At 42.3% G+C, this 20,609-nt stretch overlaps 1 protein-coding gene across 7 annotated transcripts in view; it reads right to left on the bottom strand.

Moving 5' to 3' along the window:
* The window catches only part of SUPT3H (SPT3 homolog, SAGA and STAGA complex component), a 240,575-nt gene that overhangs the window by 56,298 nt on the left and 163,668 nt on the right, over positions 1 to 20,609 (bottom strand). For all 7 annotated transcript variants that reach the window (XM_083606697.1, XM_083606695.1, XM_083606696.1 and 4 more), the window contains exons 4-6: positions 19,672 to 19,758; positions 18,246 to 18,336; positions 15,082 to 15,218 (exon numbers count right to left, since the gene is read on the bottom strand). In XM_083606697.1, the coding sequence (XP_083462823.1) occupies positions 15,082 to 15,218; positions 18,246 to 18,336; positions 19,672 to 19,758 (315 nt within the window). The remainder of the gene's footprint in view (positions 1 to 15,081; positions 15,219 to 18,245; positions 18,337 to 19,671; positions 19,759 to 20,609) is intronic.

Genomic DNA, 20,609 nt, shown 5'->3' with positions numbered 1-20,609 from the left:
TCTTTGTTATCTTTCTTATCCCTGCATTATGAAGCAGACTGTTCTTTCTGTCCTATCCATTAGTTTGAATGAGTATGTAAGACACAGAAGCCTTTGAAGTCATGCAGCTGGTTTATGCATGTACGTTGTCCGGAATCTTCCAATGTAATGAGAAGGCAGGGCAAGATCTCAACCTAAAAGGGCGTCAGGAGGAACGGGGAGCACAAAAGCCTCTTTTCTCTCCCCTTCTACCTGAAGTATCTTTTTCCTCTGTGGAAGTTCTCTTAGGGTACCCTGGGAAGAACTCAGCCAGGTGAAACTGCTGAAGCTCCCTTCCTTCCCCCTTCCACTCACTCCATGGCTCAGTGTCCTCGATAGCAGGAATGGGGAACCTGGCTGAAATGTGCCCTTGGTGTGGTGATGCTTCTTGCTTGCCTGGACAGAGAACAGAGAGGGTTGGATGACTCTGCGTAAAGAGAAGCCTCCTGTGCAAAGGTGACATTTGCATTGATTGCTCTGATCACTTTTGCCTCTGGTCCCACCTGCCACTGCCATCCGGCCCCCAGGTTACCCAGATGGAAGCATGACCCGCAGGCTGAAGAATGCACCACTGCTCAGCTCCTCGAGGTCTCATGGAACCTGAGAGAGAGATGACTCACCCCACCTGATGTGGATTTGTTCTTCTTTAGAATAATTTCCTCACTTTTCATAGAACAGAAATGATTATGCCGTTAGGCGGTTAGCAAGCATACTCTCATCATTAAACACCAGTTTACACCCCGGCTTACTCAGGGCTGCCAGACATGCACATGCAAGCTTTTACAAATGTTTGTGTTCACCTGCAATTTTCCTATTTGCTCTTGAAAACACCAGCATAACACTGGCGCATCTGGTAAAACTGTATCTGCCATATCATCTGAAGGACGGCTGGGAAAAAAAAGAGCTTTCCATTCTGAGGATTTCCCGCTCCAATTCCTGATACAACACTCCCACCACCCCTAAAGCCTGGAGCAATTCTCAACTCCTTTTAAAAATATTTGCAGACCTTATTTGGGAAGAAAGAAGTTCCCTACATGTGGTTTTAGAAAACAGTTGGAGATGCCCTGTTCTATTTCTCTTTCCAACATTGGGATAGTAAGCACTTGAGAATTTTTGCACACACATATGTGGAAGGGATTACTGTAAAGACAGAGTGAATTCAAATGGACTTGGGGGTAAGTTGGAAATGTTTGAGAGCAACATCTTAGCATTAATATTGTCAATAGCAAAAGCTGCTTCCAATCTGGTCTGCTCAATTTAACCTCTCTATTCATTACTAGAGAACCAGGGATGTGGTTTCTCCTGTTTGGACAGAAATAACAATTTTGGATCCTACCTCCCACCTAGAATAGCAGAGATTAAGGCTGGCTAGTGAAGGAGGTGGTGGAAGCTGCTACATTCCTATTCCAATGTCTGATTAAATATTAGGACCAACCTAATATTATTGTGGTTTTTGCTTCATCAATATAATTTCAAACCAACAAATTTTGTTCAAGCTGAGTTTCACTGAAAGTTCTAAATATTAACTTTACTGAAAACATTTTCCAAAGTTTTTAAGTGTTTAGGTAAAACTAGCCCAATTCACATCACAGAATATATAATAATCTCATTCAAGTTAGGGAAGGTGAGGTTGGAGAGCACTAATTGTTATGGTTTATTACAACCTGGTATGCAAAAGAGCAGAAGGTCGGCGGTTCAAATCCTTGCGACGGGGTGAGCTCCCATTGTTTGGTCCCTGTTCCTGCCAACCTAGCAGTTCAAAAGCACTTCAAAGTGCAAGTAGATAAATAGGTACCACTCCGGCAGGAAGGTAAACGGCGTTTCCGTGTGCTGCTCTGGTTCTCCAGAAGCGGCTTAGTCATGCTGGCCACAGGACCCGGAAGCTGTCTGTGGACAAACGCCGGCTCCCTCAGCCAATAAAGCAAGATGAGCGCTGCAACCCCTGAGTCGTTCGCGACTGGACTTAACTGTGAGGGCTCCTTTACCTTTATGCAAAGTAAAACCCACCAAAAAGCAAAGCCATGCAAAGCCAAAATCAAGGAGAAAGCTATAAAGCTGTTTTCATCCTACTGTGTTCATAATTATCCCACCCTATTCTCAAGTAACAACTTTGAAACTACCTACCATGCACAGAGAAGTTATGAATCTGAATCTGAAAGACTGAAATGGTAAGCAAAAGTTTGCATGGCCCACATGCTAAATCCATTGTTTGATAATGTTCCAAATATATGAGAAACTAATATTCCAGCACTGGCATAACAAATGCAATTGTTCTGATTAATGTTTTTTTCTGGGATGCAGGGGTGATTCCAAAGGGGTTGGAAGGCAAAAAAAAGGCATGCAAACGTCGATTCATTAGCATGAGCTTTACTGATAATTTATCCTGTTTCCTAATGAAAGCAAAAAACCCCCACCATGTCTCTATTAAAAAGCAATCAGATTTGGTATGTTGGTGACACTTTAAAGAGCACATTATGTGGGAAAACAAAATAAACATTTACCCTGGCAAACGAAAGTAGGCTTGGGGTTTTGACATACTTGGCAGGCAGGCAGAATTATATTCACATCAAGCTTACAGAAAACCTAATTTAATATTTAAATATTTGCTTAAGTAATATACTATTTTAAAACAACACATTAAAATATACATTTTTGACAAGATGTTTTAAAGATTCTATGAAGAACACTCCATAGAAGCCATACATTTAGGTGAGATCCCATCCGCTTTCAAAAGGTAAAATCATCTCAGTGCAGAATCTTCCAGAATATTCCCAGCAATGGCAACCTTTAATCTCACTCCCCACCACACCCACTGCCACTCATACATATCACTTTTTATAATGAGGACAGCAATTGTCAGTGCATTGTGCACTCAACGAGGAATTATTGCCTCTTCCATTCAAAAGGCCAGGTCAGCCCAGCTGTTTTAATCAGCCAGGTAGAAGATTAGAAGATCTTTAAGGATTCCCTTTACATCCTCAGGCTGCACAGCCTTAGAATATCCACAAAAGGTCAAGTTCTTGCAAAGGGTATACCCACAGATTCTGTAATCAATGCAGCGTCAGGTTCAGAAATAGATACAGCTGACTTTATCTGCAACTTGTCTTGCAAACCAATCACAGTGGGAAACTTCTCTTGAGAGCCACGATGCAAAAAAGGCTTCTCCTAATCTGGAACAGCTCCACTCTGTGCAGAGGTAGTGATGGATGGCAGGAATGTAAGATTTCTTTGGCACCACCGCCAAATAAGTTCTAAATGGGGTTCTAGTCATCCTTCAAGAGGATTCTTTGTGAGTTTTCCTCCATCATCATTCTAAAGGTTATCCCTGTTGTGCCATCTCTCCATTTGCCCAGACAGCCAATGAACTGACTGACAAAAAAAACCCCACCTTTGGTCCCTCTCAAACACAATATAAAATACTTTGTGTAGCTGCTGCCCCTCATTTCAGGCTTTTGGAATCCTTGGGCAAGATGCCTTCAATATGAGTCCTTCCTGAGTAATTCCGCATCTCCCTCATGACCAGCGCTGGCATCAGGGCTCAGCACCACTCTAGGCAACTGCTGAGGCCCATATACCAGCAGCGAGTCCACTGCCAACCCTCCGAGCCCCCTGGGCCTACTATTGTTCCTCCTGCTCCTTGATGTCGCTGCCTCCTCACTTGTCTTATCTGGCACAAAAATAGTGATGAGAGCAAGAAGGGCAGCAGCAACTCCAGTTGTTTTGCCTTCTCCCTCTGGGCAATTATATCAACCTTTATATAATTGAACCCAGCTGTCAGCTCCCATCATCCCTGACCAATGGCCCCACCAGCTAGGAAGGAAGGGAGTTGCAGTCCAGCAACCTCTAGGGACCCATGGTTGAGAAAGGCTGCTTTAAGACTGTGGTGTGGGTCTGGCCTACAGATAGACAACAAGCCCTCATCCCAACACATCTGAAGCTGGCACTCTCCCTGCTGCCCACTGCAGCCACAAGGAGCAGGCAGCTCTGAGCTGTGCCCTTCAACAGGTGTCCAACGGAGCTGACTCCTGATGCCAACTCCCCTGTCCACCCATCTGTATTTTACCAAGAAATGTATCTTATTTACCTTGACCGTTCCAACTTTCAAGGAGCTAAATCCACCAGCTGTGGGATGCAGACTGTGACAATGTTCCATTGCTAGTGACTGGCCCTTTAATTTTGAGGGATTAAAACATCCGGAAATCTGTCTAACTACAGTCAATCTGAAGACAGCATTATAATATAATATATCATTAGCATCTGATACAAACTGACATGGCTGGCGTATATAAATATTTTTAATTATTTCAAAGCGGATGTAATGTGTGCATCCTTCTTCCAAAGAAATTGTTTGATTTGGTTTTCATAAGGATTTCCATCGCCAGATGCTGTGAGTAGCACAATGCTTTTCCTACAGATGTCTGCAGCCTGTGACAATCAGCAGCGCTTTGAATAACACCCCCAGTATAACAGCCCTCTTGTCATCGGTGCTGTATATTATAGCATATGAATCCCACACAAGTGGATGAACAGACTTTAAATAATGCCATCTGACAATGATGGCGGGTGAGGGGGAGAGTCTTGCAAAGCCTTGGAGATGGTTGTTAGCGTTAGGAAATAAAATCCAGGCCACTGGGAGAAAAGAAGACTCATCCTTCTTTCCTTTGATCAGACCAAAACCCTATTTTTAATTACAATTCACAGGAAAAGATTTTGCCAGCATTTAAATACTACTTAGGATACATTGTCTTTCCTTTTATAAATGCAATTCAAAATCCTTTTTTGTTGGAAGAACATCTCAATCCATTGGGGGTTCTTTCACACATTATAGTAGTGGTTACACTAAAACCAGAATATGAGAGGAAGCTAAAAATCACATTAAAGAAATGCACATACGTGAGTGAATACAGGGGGTTCTGCCTGGGGAGGCCACACTGGCACAACATAGATCTCTCCGGCAATGTGAAAAATGGTCCTTGCTTAGGAGCATGCTTAGGAGCCTACTGTTTCTGAATGTTCAACATTTATAAAATCTTGCATTTTACATTTTCTTCACTACCGCACCTTGTTCAGCATTTTAATAGGATATATATAGGACTGCACTAGACAAGAATAGATTTCAAGGGCTACACTTCTACCCATAAAGACTACACTAGCAATGAACATCAACTAACAACTATATTTTGACATACCCTTATATGGGCAGGTCTATGCCTCAATGCCTGTGCACTCCTATGTGAATGTCTCCTCTGGAGAAGGGAAGAAGAAATACCACATAATACCAGACTCCAGCTTCTCATAACCCCCTGAATCCAATAGGACCATTATAGGCAGCGTTTTTTAATTTAATCATTGATTGACAATGACGATGATTTAAATTTCTATACCGTCCTTCATCTAAGGACCACAGGGCACACACACACACACACACACACACACACACACACACACACACCTTTAATTTTCTCCTTGAAACAGATCCTATTGATCCATTGGCAAAGAGCGAAATTTCCCACTCTCATGTCTTGGTTGAGGTCAGCAGCTTTTAATTCTGACCCTTCTCCTCCCTGCTCCCCCGTGTTTGCAAAATTATTTTATGCAATAACAATTTCCCAGTGGTATCAATTTGCAGCTGCCTGCCATTGTTCAGATGTGCCTCACTTTCTCTATACAGTGGTACCTCTGGTTGTGGATGGGATCTGTTCCGGAGATCCGGCCGGATCCCGAGGTTTTCGCAAATGGAGAGACCGCTTCTGCACATGCGCGCGTGGCAAAAACCCGGAAATATACTTCCGGGTTTGCCACTTACGTATCCCAAAGTTTACGTAATCAGAGGGATACGTAAGCGGAGATATGACTGTAGTATCAGAATTGTAGAGTTGGAAGGTACCCTGAGGGGAGGTCAATAGAAAATATCAATAAATATCTTCTTTCATACCCTTGTGGGTTTTCGTTCTAGGAAGTTCTAAATGTTCTTCCTCAGAGCAGGTGCAGAACGCATTTATGAGCCTTCAAAGACCCTATAAAGAACTAGTTGTAGTCATGTGTGGGTGTGCAACAAAAATACACAAAGAAAGTCAAACAGCCATGAAGTCCCACCTCTGAATAGTGAAACCTTTAGACACCACCTGCGCCTTTTCAATCATATTTGCAAAACCATGAGGTCGAAAAGCATGCTTTTAAAACAAAGGGAGTCTAGATTTTGCTTGTTAAAAGGACATGCATTGGATGCAATCTACATGCTCCCAGATTCTGCAAACTTTTAATGAGCAGAACCAGAGAGAAAACAGTCTAGCACAAGATCTCAGGAGCAATGGTTACTATTGTTAGATCAACATATTTAGAAGTCTAGCTACCACACAACCATCAAAGTAGACATAGTAATCCTTCTGTTAGTATCAATAGCTTCCTTGTCTAACTAACAGGCAAGTGACACATTAATGAAAGTTGTTTGTTTTCACTGGAAGACTGTATTTTAGGAAAGGTGGTGATCAAAATGCATTTTTTAAGTTATCTTATTTGTGAATTTTGCAGTATCTTTTAAAAATTCACACACTTCCTCATCTAGCTAACTCCAAAAGGAATCTAGCATCAATCTTGGTTGGCAAGAAGCCTATTTTTGAGGCACTATTTTCTTCTATTCATGTTATTGGCTTTCCACTGTTTATTCAAACATGAAATGTACTATGAAAGCAGCATGGTGCCTCTGCTGCTGAATTATTGCTATGTAACACCCAAGAGTTGGAAATATATCGCTAAACTAGAAGGCAGAGTGACAGATGAATAGTGTTCCTTTTAATCCTCTGGGAATAACAACTGAAACGCAGCATTCAGAGTGCAATATTGTTTGCATTCCAGTTCAGATTTCTGATGGTAAGGGGTCTCTCTCTCTCTCTCTCTCTCTCTCTCTCTCTCCCCCCTCTCTCTGTGTGTGTTAGAGAGAGACAGAGAGAGACAGAGAGAGAGAGAGAGAGAGAGAGGAAGAGAGATTCCCATTATAAAACAAATGATGGAAACTGATTTTATTTAAAAGAAAAAAAGACTTTACTTTGTGAATAATGTGTTTAAAATATTTAAAATACTTCAACTGAAAAAGAATACAGATTTCAAGATCTTTTTTCTCTATGTTATCACAACATGTGAAGCACATATTAGACAAAGAATCTTTTATATGGAAAAGCTAGGAAACGCTGTATTAGAACTGTTTACTGGAAGCTCTCAAGAGGACGTATAACGAGAACACAAATTACACTGACTTCCAGTGGGATTTGGGCTGCGTTCAGGGGTCATGTTCCTGATCCTCCAAACCATGGCTGAGGCTGGGAATGAGGTCGCTGCTCCTGGGCTGCCTCCTCCAGTTGTGGCTGCTACCCAGGCAGCAAACAGCAAGTGGCGCCCCCAACTGTGGAGGCAGAATGCAGCCATCATGAATAGCAGCCATTGACAGCCTTTTCCTCCACAAATCTGTCTAATCCTCAAGCCATCCAATCATTCTTCTGTGGCACCCCACTTTCTCTCCCCACCAGCATCCCAGCTAGATCCTTTGCATTCCTACCTTCTCTCTTGCTCTGCTTTCTGTTCGTATAAATCTTGGAAAGCACATACAGCTTAAAGAGAAAGTGCAAAAGGAGTCACTCTTCCATTTTCCTTTGTCAGCTCTATGTACGTACTTTCCAAGGAGAAAAGGTAATCACTGTCACCACCTCATTAGGCTTCATGGGCTCCAGGGCTAGCCCTCAAGGGCACCCATGGAGGCACAGGTCAATTCTGCATCCAGGGCAACAGTCTATCAGCTCCATCTGAGACCCTAACTGCCTGTGCACTGTCTCACCAGAGTGGTACTTGGACTACTGCAATGTGCTCTACATGGGGCTACCTCTGAAGGTGACTTAGAAACTACAACTATTTCAGAATGCGGCAGCTAGACTGGTGACTGGGAGTGGTCGCTGGGACCATATAACACCAGTCCTGAAAGACCTACTGGCTCCTAGTATGTTTCCAAGCAGAATTCAAAGTGTTGGTGCTGACCTTTAAAGCCCTAAACGGCCTCGGCCCAGTATACCTGAAGGAGCGTCTCCATCCCCATTGCTCATCCCAGACACTGAGGTCCAGCTTTGAGGGCTTTCTGGTGGTTCCCTCACAGTGAGAAGTGAGATTACAGGCAGTGTTAGAAACTGAGATATGAAAGCTAGGAGCTAAATGGCACCTTAAACCGAGGTTATGCGTAACACAAAGGAGTGTCTAGGCGTGCTTTTTTATAACAAGAATACAAAGCTGAAAATGAATGAACTGCAGCTAAAATCTTATGTTCATTTTTCACATGGTCTAGTCCTCATCTGAAGAGTGCAAAAAACAAAGCCATACTCCCCCTGCCCCCCAATATTCTTAAGAGGGTCCCTTTTCCAATCTTCAGAGAGTGGCTAGAAGTGGGGAGGCAGAAAAAGGTCCTCTTTTCCTGGGTTCGAAATTAGCTGGCGCCAGACGCATTTTGCACCTAAAGATTCTCCATTTGCAAACACCTAAAAGTCTGGGTGCCATTAAACATGAAAAAATACAAACCCCAACTGAACAATTTTCATATAAATCACAACGAAATGTAAAAGAACACCCCCAAACAATGCCCCAGCCTCCATTATTCTGACATGACACACATGGCCTTGCTTTGGGACATCTGACAAACAGAAGACATGTTGGAATTTGGCTTGGGGTAACACAATGCACCATAAAATTGCCTACATCAGTTTCTTAGTTTCTGTTTTAAGAATTAGCATATTGGGGTAAAAAAAAAATCCCAAGAGTTATTTTCAAGCAATAGCTGATTGATGGAAGCAGAATAAAGTGCTCTTCTGATACAAGAAATGTGGCTTTGTTTGGGATGTTCTACAATACTAGGATTCAGCTTGGAGTAGCAAAATAACTCATGAAATTGCTTATGTCAGTTTCTTAGGTTCTGTCTACAAAGGTTAAACAGAAGCATGTTACGTCAGAACTGTACTGTCTTTTGCCCACAATCAAGAGGTATCTGGAATATGATATTGCTAATATATTTTGGTTAGTAGCTGAGACCCATATTATAGATATTTGAGATCTTAGGTTTGGGACAATACAAAGTTTCTGAAGGAGCTAAGCCAGCTTTCGTTGCTATACATCTCTCCTCAATACCACTGAATGTTAGTATTTAAAATCAGTGGGATTTAACTTCAAGTAAAACACTATGTTTCAAATCAACAAAGAGGCTTTTGTTTTTTGTTGTGTTAACAGCTCATTATCTGACTTTTGTTTATTCCCATAGTGATTCTCATCCCTGTGTCGGCAAATCTCCTTAATCTTAAAATGAAAGCTAACAGAAAGATACTCTCCTTGTGATAGTCAAAGGGTTAAGCTGATATTTTTCAGTAAAAAATGATTACATTCTGTTAATATTTTTAAATCACCAGTGTTTTTCTTTATATCAGTTATGCAACTATATGATATGCACCCTGGAAACAAATACACACCATTCTGTACACACACACACACACACACACACGTAATTATTTCAAAAATACAGTTTTAAAGAAGTACAACATAAACAATATTTGCTTTCTGTATAATTCATCATAAGTGAAACCATACCACTGAACAATCATATCCTGTTTGGGCCGTAATGACATCAGAAATACATGTTTATCATCTGCTTTGGACAACTTAGCATGTTTTTGGCCCAGGGCAAAGTGGAACCGAAACCATTTGCAGTTGGCCAAACCAAGATAACCACACATTTCTGAAGTAATTGATACCTAAAAGGAACACAGCCTTTAGATCACAGCTCATGATTTAAGTACACTAATTCTTTAAAGGAGGTTGTAAAGATTTTAAAGAGCGCACTGGACTTCCTCCAAAACGTAGCTTGCAGAAACCATAGTCTACTAAACATGGCAAATAAGATATTCTATACTACTTTATATGCTAACTACCATCTTCTTTTCAGGAACAGAACATGTTTCCTGCATTTTTAAAGCCCGCAGTATTTTTTAAAGAGACCCAGACCAAGTTCTTGTTTTAGAAAAGCGTCCACAATAATAAAAACTCTTATTGACCAACTAACATTTGAGAAAGCAGAATGTAGTTTCCTAGTTGATTTTAGGTTTCCAGATACAACAAAGCAAGATCATTCTCCTGAATCTTTCCTTCAAAACTGTGCATGCCAACACACACACACACACACACACACACACACACACACACACTTCTCCTCTTCCTTCTTGGTTTAACCAATGCAGATATATGCTTGAAATGGATTTGCACACCCAAATTAATAAGAACTATGTCACTGCTTAGAGATTTTTGAAATACAAAGCAGTGTATAAATACTTTCAAATAAAATAGATATTTGCAAATGTAATGTTAAACCATGTGTGATATGTTGAGAAGTTAGGGGCAAAATTGTAGAAATTGTGTAAGGTTGATGTTTTGTTACATTTGGCCCAGTGCCAAATCGTCTTTCTTTGGGAGACATGTGGAAATTGAGGTTGATCTTTGTTTTACCCTGCCTAATAACCTGCAGTAAACCATGCCACTGTGCTGATTTCACAGTTAAGTTCTTAGAAGCAGGGAGTAACTCCCTTCACCCATGAATAAACATGACATGTAGAAAGGAAACATTGCTGGGCCTCCCACCCCTGCTCCCAAATCCATGAGTTAGATGAAGTCTACAGGTGTGGTGTTCGCCATGGGGAAAGACCATATGCGAGGCTTTCCCTTGCAGAGGTCCAGCACTGGGGGATGGGATTAGGAAGGATGCGGCATTCCGGACAGAGGCAGAAGTGGCCCTGCAATCTGTTTTACATGTTTGCTAGTCTTTCACTTAAGGAATTATCTGGTTTCCAGGCTCCAGTTAGAGCCATGTTCCCTGAAGTCCATGCTGTTCCTCTGCCAGGATAGAACAACAACTTTTATGTGTCTCAACAATTGCTTGTCGTACTTGGCAACTGTATTCAGAAGCTCACTGCCTAGAACACAGCCACCATGGCTGGTCACACTATGGTTATAGCGAACAAGGAAGGGGAGTTGGGAATTCACATTAGAGAGTGGAAAGAGAGAATGAGCAAGTCCACAGATGTTCCTGATTTTGCAACTCTGGTTAATAAACTGTTGGTGTTGAAAGGCCCCCGTGAGAAGTATAGTGGTACCTCGGGTTTTGAACAGCTTAGTTCTCAAACTACTTGGAACCAAAACCCAAAGTTTCTGAATTTTTTCTGGAAGCCAAACATGCTCTGTTCTGAGCATGACCTCCGTTTTGAGTGCCACACTTCCGTTTTTCAAGTGAGGGAAGGCAGGCCAGGTGGCAAGCGAGCAGGCACCTGCCACCCTCCAGTGCTGGGTCCCTCCGCCATCGCTGCCACAACAGCAACCATCCCCTCCTCCATCTCTGGCAGCCCCGGCACTGAGTGAGGAAAGGCTGGGCCGGGGTGGCAGCAACATCCCTTGCCTGCCCAGCCCAGCCCAGCCTTTCCTCACTCAGCCTGGCTGCCTTCAGGTGGTGCAGGGGCTCTGATGGCGAGGTGGGGGCTCCTTTAAGCTTCTCCCTTGAGGGAAGTGCAGCCGCGAACCCCTCAACAGAAAGTGTGATGGAGCCTGCACCTCCCCAGCTGAGCAGCCCCGATCCAGCTCCTGTTCCCGTGCAAGCAGCAACAGGTTGAGGCTCTCTAAACTGGAAAGTGGGAGCAGCCCGATCCCACTCCTACTTGCCTGCAAGCAGGAGCAGCCCCGGCCCAGCCTTCCCTCACTTAGCACCAGGGCCGCAGGGCTGCATTCAAAATTAAAACTGAAACTTTCCAGAAAACCACAAGGCCAACAAACTCGCAACTCGTGAAAAAGCAGCAACACAACAAATTGAAAAAAGCAAACCAACCGCAAATAAATCAAAATCATAAGAAAACATAAAACAACACTGACCCTGACCCTAACCCTAATTCTAATCCTTATCCTAACCCTAACCCAGTCCTAAAATTAACCCTAACCCAGAAATGGTCTGGTTAGATAGTAAAATTCATGTTAAATTGCTATTTTAGGGGTTGTTTTTAAAAGTCTTAAACGGATTAATCCATTTTGCATTACTTTCTATGGGAAAGTGCGCCTTGGTTTTGGAATGCTTTGGTTTCAGAACAGACTTCCGGAACAGATTAAGTTTGAGAACCAAGGTACCACTGTACATGGGAAGCAGTCTGTACCATAACACTTGGAGGTGTCTTGGAGGTAGCAGCAGCCAGAGTCCATCAGTGGAGGACGTGAGCAGATCATCTGGCCCTCCTTCATATCTACTGGAATTCCTTCTTCTCTTGAGGTAGCCGGTGTTTTTGCACCTTTGGCCAGCGAAGTGGGGGTCGCCCCTTAAGGGAGGAGCAAGGGCAAGGGCTGATTAATCAATCAATAGTGTTTGTGGGAGGGGGGCTATTGGTTTGATTTTGTTTTTTGGGGTATGTATTTTGCGTTCTCATTTTGTATTTTTTTGTTGTGAACTGCCCTGTGATCTTTGGTCTAAGGGTGCTATACAAATTTAATAAATAATAACAAGAACATTATACTTGAAGTGCTACATGCCAGCATGTCAGAAGTTTCTTGCTGACAGAGAATCAGGAACACCTGAAATTCTTCTACAGGGTCAGGGCCACAATGAAGCCATGTAGGCAGGGGAGCGTATTGCTATGAACAAAAACATAGTTTTTTATCCTCAAGTAATTAAAAACCTATTGTCAGGGAACTGCCATCAGCTCAGAGGCGAGAGGTGGAAGGGCAGTTGTGTTACAGGGAGCCTCCGAAGATCTTGCGAAGCGAGGAGGAAAGCCCCGCCTCCAGTGGGGAGGGGATGCAGGGACCAGGAGATGCTAGGGAGAGCCTCAACACCGAGCCTGAGCCAAGCAGAGGGAAGGGGAGAACCCCTTTGCCAGCGCCCACTCTGCGCAGTAGGTTTGGGCGGAAGAGGGGAGGAGAAGGATGGGGGTCACATGACTGTTATGCTGGGGAAGTTACAAGGACCGCCCACTCCCAGATTCTGCTAGCAAGTGAGCTAGACATGGACTTGTGACACTCTTCACTGTAAATATTCTGAAGAAGAAGAAGAAGAAGAAGAAGAAGAAGAAGAAGAAGAAGAAGAAGAAGAGGAGGAGGAGGAGTTTGGATTTGATATCCCGCTTTATCACTACCTGAAGGAGTCTCACAGCGGCTAACATTCTCCTTTCCCTTCCTCCCCCCCAACAAACACTCTGTGAGGTGAGTGGGGCTGAGAGACTTTAGAGAAGTGTGACTGGCCCAAGGTCATCCAGCAGCTGCAGGTGGAGGAGTGGGGAAGCGAACCCGGTTCCCCAGATTACGAGTCTACCGCTCTTAACCACTACACCACACTGGCTCTCATAATAAAGCCTGGAAAAGACAGGTTGGAGTCTTGCCTGTTTGCTCTCGAGGAACCATACCACCACCTGGCACCTATTAAGTAAATGTTATAGTTGACATAAGACTAGAAGAAGATCAGACTACCGGCAGTCCAGTTTTCTGCTCCCACGACGGCCAAGTGGGAGCTTATGAGTAACCGTCAAGCAGGACACCAGACTTCAGAGGCAGACTGCCTTTGATTCTGGAGTTAATACAGAGCCATCACAACATCAGTGCTACTGCTATAGGGCAAGGTTACCAGATGTCCCCCTTTCCTGGGGACAGGCCCCAGGTTTACAAATCAGTCCTCTGACAAAATCCATCTTTTTAGTAGGAAGTTGAAAAGTGTCCCCAGATTCATTGAAAAAAATCCGGCAACCTTACTATAGGGTGTCTAGGAAGCAATGCTCTAATGAGGCACAAGAAGAAGAAGAAGACTAGAATGATATAAGTGAACATCTTAATCCTTTTGTACTATGCTAAAGTGCTAAAGTAAAAGACCAACCTTTTAAAAAAATAAATAAAAATATTTTGAGGAGGAAAATATTCAGAACGTGAAAACGTTCAATAGAACAAAACTGCCCCTCCATGGCAACAAGAGTGAACCAAGATGTCTGCATTGTGGCGCTTGAGGTTGCGTAGGAAAAGAATGGAGAGGAAACGTTACGCTATGAAGATCTTAACTAGCACTTCCCAAAGTGGAGAGAGATTGGCACATGCACAAATTAGCCTAGGGGCCAGGAAAGCGGTACAAAGTCAGATAGCATTTTGTGAAACATATGGCTAGCTTGCTAGATGGTTTTATTTCGCAGCTACAGCATTCAGCTTCATCCAGTGAGGAAAATGCCACATACAGCAGCATATATTGGAATATAGGAATTGGTTCCATACCATGAATTATATGTAAAATATATATTTTCAAACATAAGACAAAACATAGAATCATAGAGTTGGAAGGGACCCCAGGGGTCATCTAGTCCAACCCCCTGCAAGGCAGGAAACTCAGCTAAAGCATCCACAACAAAGCATCCAAATTCTCTGACAATTTTGGTTAATAGGCCAACAAATACGGTATCGCATCTATCGAAAGACAGGTGAAATCCCTGCTTTTTACACAACAAGCAGACAGCCAACATACAGAGTGGTCAACATTTGCATGTCTAATATTTATTTTACATTTAACACTGTGAAAACTCGGTGAGTGTAACACTCTAAACATTTCTGGGAACATAAACTGCTGCTTCTAAAACAAGTGGTATGCATATCAAGCTTTTAAGATGTATTTATTTATTTGCAAAGTTACATTTGGTATTGGGATCCCACTAAAATTGTCTCTTGGTAGAAAGCTTTGATTAGATGGTATTTACACTTTTTAGGGTTATGTTAAGTGCTATTTTTGAATTGGGAACAAATCTGGGTTTGTTCGCTATTTTGCCTTTTCCTGCAACTTGCCAGGAACATCTGCTTAATTAAAATATTAATTTCTGGCCAAGGCACCTTCCAAATGGAATGCACTCCCCATTCTCTGAACACTGATGCGAGTCCATTAGTTGCCGTGTAAATGGGGGCTGCAGGTGAAGGATCCTGCTACACATCAAGGAGCTGGGCTATGTAAACTTAACCTTCCACATACAGGAAAAAAAGTCCAGAATTTACCTCCATTCTCTCTAGTTTTACATCATCAATCTCATCATCTTCCAACAAGCCCAACAGCTCTCCAGTCTGATCAATAGAGATAAGAAAATCTTGAGCAATTTTCTGACGTTTATTGGTGCTGCTGCTACTGAGTCTGTCTGAAAGAAATTGAAGGGGGAAACAAACAATTTGATTTGATCCTGGTGTTATCATTGACGAAGTACATAATATATATGAAAAGATAACACCCAGGCACTGAAGAAATGTGAAGTTCTAAGACTCATTGTTTCTAACATGGTCTCCAATTTCTCAGAAATCATTCATCTTGCTTATGGCCGATTCAAATTTGGTGCAATGTTGTTCACTATATCATGCTCAAAATCATAATATAGCATACCATAATGGCTAATGACATGACAGTCTCTTCACCCCTTTCTGGGCAGTCGCTTTCTGGCATAGATCCATGTCAAACTTACTTTGAGGTATGTCTTCATGTAATCTACCACAATATCCCAACAAGCCTCAGTTTTAAGGAGGACACAGGAAACATAATACAGACATACCTTGGAAGTCGAACTGAATTCACTCCAGAAGTCCGTTCGACTTCCAAAACGTTCGGAAACCAAGGCGTGGCTTCCGATTGGCTGCAGGAAGCTCCTGCACTCAATTGGAAGCTGCAGAAGCAGCGTTGGACGTTTGGCTTCCAAAAGAATGTTCACAAACCGGAACAATCACTTCTGGGTTTGTGGTGTTTGGGAGCCAAAATGTCCGAGTACCAAGGTGTTCAGGATCCAAGGTACGACTGTAAAACCAATCACACGAATCATATAGATCTCAAATGTGAAATGGGTGTGGCAGAAGTCACTTTCACCTGACAGGATGGCAGTGTGTATGACTACTTGATTGACAAAAATTAATATTATTAGGCTGGAACCCAATACATGGGATTATGTCCAGGCATTCATAGTTCTTTGTGTGTAAGTTCCATTAAACTTGTCCAAGTGTCCTTAGCGCAGTGGAGGCTCCTCTCACACTTCATGGGCTTCAAGGGAATGTCTGCCATTTCCAGCAGCAACCTCTCCCGTGGCTCTCCTTTCTCACGTCTCGCTACTCCTCCACCATCATCGCTCTGCTGCTATCCTTCCTCACGCTTATCTGCATCAGTCCTGGTCTCCTTCCATCTGCACTGTCTTCCAACATCCCCATTTTTTAATTTTTAAGGAGGTTCCTGAGTTCCAGTCAGGCTGGGATTCACATTTATGAAATTTCATCTCTAATCTCAGATAAAGTGTTGCTGATTATGGCTACTTAGTGGTGAAAGAAGTGCATTCCATACATTCCCAGAAACACCTTAGCTATTTTCACATTTTCAAAACATAGTATTTAAGCAAGAAGATGAGTAATGCTGCTTCCGCCAAAACACAACTATTTATGGGACAGAAAGCCTCTACAGCTTTACCTCAGACAACCACAGACATTGTCTGGCCTTGGTCAAATCTCTTTCTGTCAGCCTCAGTTCTAAGTCTGTACTTGGGAATTATAAGTAACATGCATGCTGTCTTTAAAGATTTTCTGCCATGGCCTGATCACCTAGCCGCAAACAAGTCATTTCTCTCCTCCCTGTTAAGGGGGGGGGCAAAGGGATTGGGGTGGGGTGGAGGGGGGGTGAGACAAGTGTGAAGAGCTGAGTTGTGCTTCAAGCATCACAACTTTTGGGAAGACACCAGCTGCCACTGCCCTTAGAGAAGGGAGAGGAGAAAGTTTTTTCAGTCCACTGCCGGTGTACAATTTAAAACACCTCCAAGCTATATATCAGAATTAAGTGATTTTAGATTATGGTTGCTTCATAAAATATGTCAGATTCTTTGATAATAAATTAACAAAATGCCTATTCAAATTAATTTTGAAGCCAACCACCTTCCCCCTTCCACTTGGAGGCTACCACACGTAAATTACACATGCTGAAATCAATTAAGCCTTTTAATCAGCACCAGTTCCTTAGCTCAACACAGCTCTTGACATTAAACAGATCTACTTATCATTTGGTTGCTGGTCTGCCATACTGCACTTTTATAAGTAATTTGAAAGGAAAAACACAAGGCTAAATGGAGTTCCCAAGTAAGTAAATATTTTTGGGTGTCTAAAGTTATCTGCATGAGGAATATATTTTCCATTTGGTATATACAGTTTGTATGCTGAATACTCTCCAAAGAAATACATTTATTTATTTATTTAAAATAAATTTTTATTAAAGATTTCTTGGTTTACAAAAGTATGTGCAATGTCTCTTTTTCAAGTTGCGTTTTCTGCAGATCAGTTTCATTTGTTGAGACATTAGTGTTACATTAGGAAGAAAAGGGGGAAGAGTTGGAGGGGGCATGGTGCGAGGGGTCAGGGGGCAATGCTTCTATTCTACTTAGCATATGTGCTGGGTTATGTGTCAGCATCACTTGTGTGGGTTCTCTTTACTATTTGCTTGTCTTCCTCTGGTGGTGAGAGAGGTTGGGGTTGGCCTAGGGTGTGGTTGTTTGGGATTGGCTGTGGTGAACTTTCTTTTTGTGTGTGAGTGGGGTGTGTGTATGTGTGTTTGGATCAGGTTAGCCAGATTGATTTGTATGCTGTTGGTGGATTCTTGTCACTGTCTTGTTGGGCTGTGTATGTGATGAAGGGTAACCATACTGGGGTGAAGGCGTCTTCTTCTGTTTGTCCCCGTGTCAGTTTTAGTTTGTTGGTTAGTTTTTCTAATAAGGCTGTTTGATACCATTGGTCCATGCTTACTCCTGACAGGTCTCTCCAGCATCTGGCTATGATGTTTCTGGCTGCTGAGAGTAGGTGGGTTATGAGTTCTTTGTGTTGTGAGTGGCATTATTGTCTTGGAAGATGTTTAGTAGGGCCAGTTCTGGAGTGACTTCTAATATTTGCTTAGTTATTTTGCATATTTCTTGTATGATTGATGTCCAGAAGAGTTGGATTTTAGGACATTCCCACCACATGTGGAGGTACGTGCCTGTGGAGGTGCATCCTCTCCAGCATTTTGGTGAGGTTCCTGGGCGTATTAGCATTAGTTCCTGTGGTGTTAGGTACCACCTGTAAGTGAGTTTCAGAGTGAGTTCTTATGTTTTTGCTGATATGGATTTAAAGGGAGTTTTAGACCAGAAATACAATTTATTTACAAGTTTACCTACCTTCAAGAAGATCATCTTCTTCAATGCCTTTGACAACTTTAGACTTGTAGTCTCGGAAAAACATATATTTAAGTAGCCTTCTAAGCTTTTTCTAGGGAGAAAGAAGAGTGCTAATTACAATGGATACAAACACTGCCTGCCAGAGTAAGAAACATAACTCCAACTGAGGGACACAGCCACTACCTTAGAACACATACACAAAATTACAAACACACTCATTGATATAATCAAAGTTGCAGGGTGCACAGAAAGGCGTCATTAGGTTGCCAGTGCAGAAGTCTGTTGGCTTCAGTGTTCCTTGGTGTACTTCAAAAGTGGAAGATCTATTAATAAGGCAGGATTTAGAGAATAGCGTGCTTTTGAAAAGAAAATTACCTGTAATTTTTGGTTTAGAAAAATTTTTTACATGCACTTGCACAAGTCCTCTGTTTAACTTAAGTACATTTACCTAGTATTTTCACATGGCAAAGTCTGCCAATCAGTTCACTGACAAACTATATGCGACAATGACCATGTCATTAAAAAGCACACTGTGGTCATTCATTTAACAGTAGGCGTGGTAAGGGATTTTCATTGGGACATGGGAGAAGGCTTAACCCTTCATTCTCCAGCCACATTCCATATTAAAATGGCAATGTGTGTGTGCGTGTGTGTCAACAGGGTTCTCCAGATAGCTCAAACTCCCACCACCACTATGTGCTGCTATATTGATTAAAATCAGGACCTCTACTTCTACTAGCACATTTGTAAATTAACTGATATTCTCCCAAATTTGTTTTCATGTGCTGCTTGCCCCAGGTCCTACTCAAGGCACCAAGCAATTGTGTCTCATAATTTTGATTAAAATAGGCTCCAGAATTGCATAAATGAACACATCTGAGCACCTTTTATGCACTGGGGGCGGGGGGAGAGATATAATCTTCCAACTGGGATAGTTCAGATGGTAGAATATAAGGCTCTTAATCTCAGGGTCGTGGGTTCCAACCCCACGTTGGGCAAAAGATTCCTGCATTACAGGGGGTTGGACTAGATGACCCTTGGGGTTCCTTCCAAAGCTAACGTTCTCTAATTCTCTGATCTGTTTTGCATGCTTAAAGCAAGATCTGGACTATTTAGGAACTGTAAATGGGAAGGTATTGATGTCAAGAACCTGAAGAATCGAGGATGCTTTAAACTCTTGGCAGATCAGAAAGGACTAACTGGGCTGTGCAGCTAGGTGCTTTCCCACAAAGAAATAATTTATCTGGATGGAATTACATTTCATTTGTACAATCTGAAACAAATGTACAATATGAAGCGAGATGCAGAATAATTAGTTATAATAAAATTCTGTCTATAAATACTTTATTTAAAACATGGTAGCCATATCTTTTAACAGAATATTTTTTCCAACCATTATTTTAATAGTTGCATTTAATAACTGTACCTTATCTTTGCGCATCAAAAAAATAAGATCTTCCGCAGAGATTACTCTTGCTCCTCTCATTTGAGAAACTTCAGAGGCTTGTTGTAACTGTAAACAAACAGGCAGGACAAGAAGAGTGATAACAGCACTAGCATTTGTTTGAAGGTGCTTACTGAAATTCATTAGACATAAAATATAGCCATATACAGAAATTATGGCTTGGGAAGACCTCAAAATTCCAGGCCAAAGCATGATTCCTCAGTAACAAAATAAAACACCAGCAAAATTACAAACTCCTTCCTCATTATCTGTTTGGGATTTTCTGATTTGCCAGCTGCTATTGCAACATTTCATTTTGGGTCTTTACCTCAAGGAAAATTCATGGTATCCTACAAGCAATCATATTGAGTGAAACATCCTGTAACATTGAAGGGAAGAATCTAGCTTTTGCATCAATAGGGCAAAAAAAAGAGAAATGTAATGTTTATAGAATACCCACAAATACACTACTGCAACCCAATGCTAACTTTCCTTCCTCTCTCTCTCTCTCTCTCTCTCTCTCTCACTCACATTAAAAAAAAAATCAAAGGATACCCTCTTTGAGAGCTGATGCCAAGAACCCCTCCATTGTGGCACAAGGTCATTGTTGGCATCCATCTTTCTCAAGAGACAATGGAGTGCTTTTCTGGGGGTTATGTCAAACCACTGTGTTAGCAGCACCAGTGAATTTCCCGAGGCTCAAGCCTGGGCAGTGTGTCTGGAGATATTGGGCTGCCTGGACGCCAAGGCTCCCCTCTTGGCCTCTCTGATGTGGTCCAAAGGAAAGCGGAGCAGGACGTTTGCCACCAGCTTGGCTGCAGGAGTTGACACATCTAAAACACTTCTATATGCCAAGAGTAAGTTTGTAAGGTTCAGTCCTGCTTCTATTTGTCCAGGCAATGCTCATTCCCCAATGGCTT

The sequence above is a fragment of the Podarcis filfolensis genome, assembly GCF_964270895.1.
Source record: "Podarcis filfolensis genome assembly, chromosome: 3".
NCBI classification, from domain to species: Eukaryota; Metazoa; Chordata; class Lepidosauria; order Squamata; family Lacertidae; genus Podarcis; species Podarcis filfolensis.
Note: the sequence above shows the minus strand (reverse complement) of the source record. Positions and strands in the feature narration are given on the sequence as shown.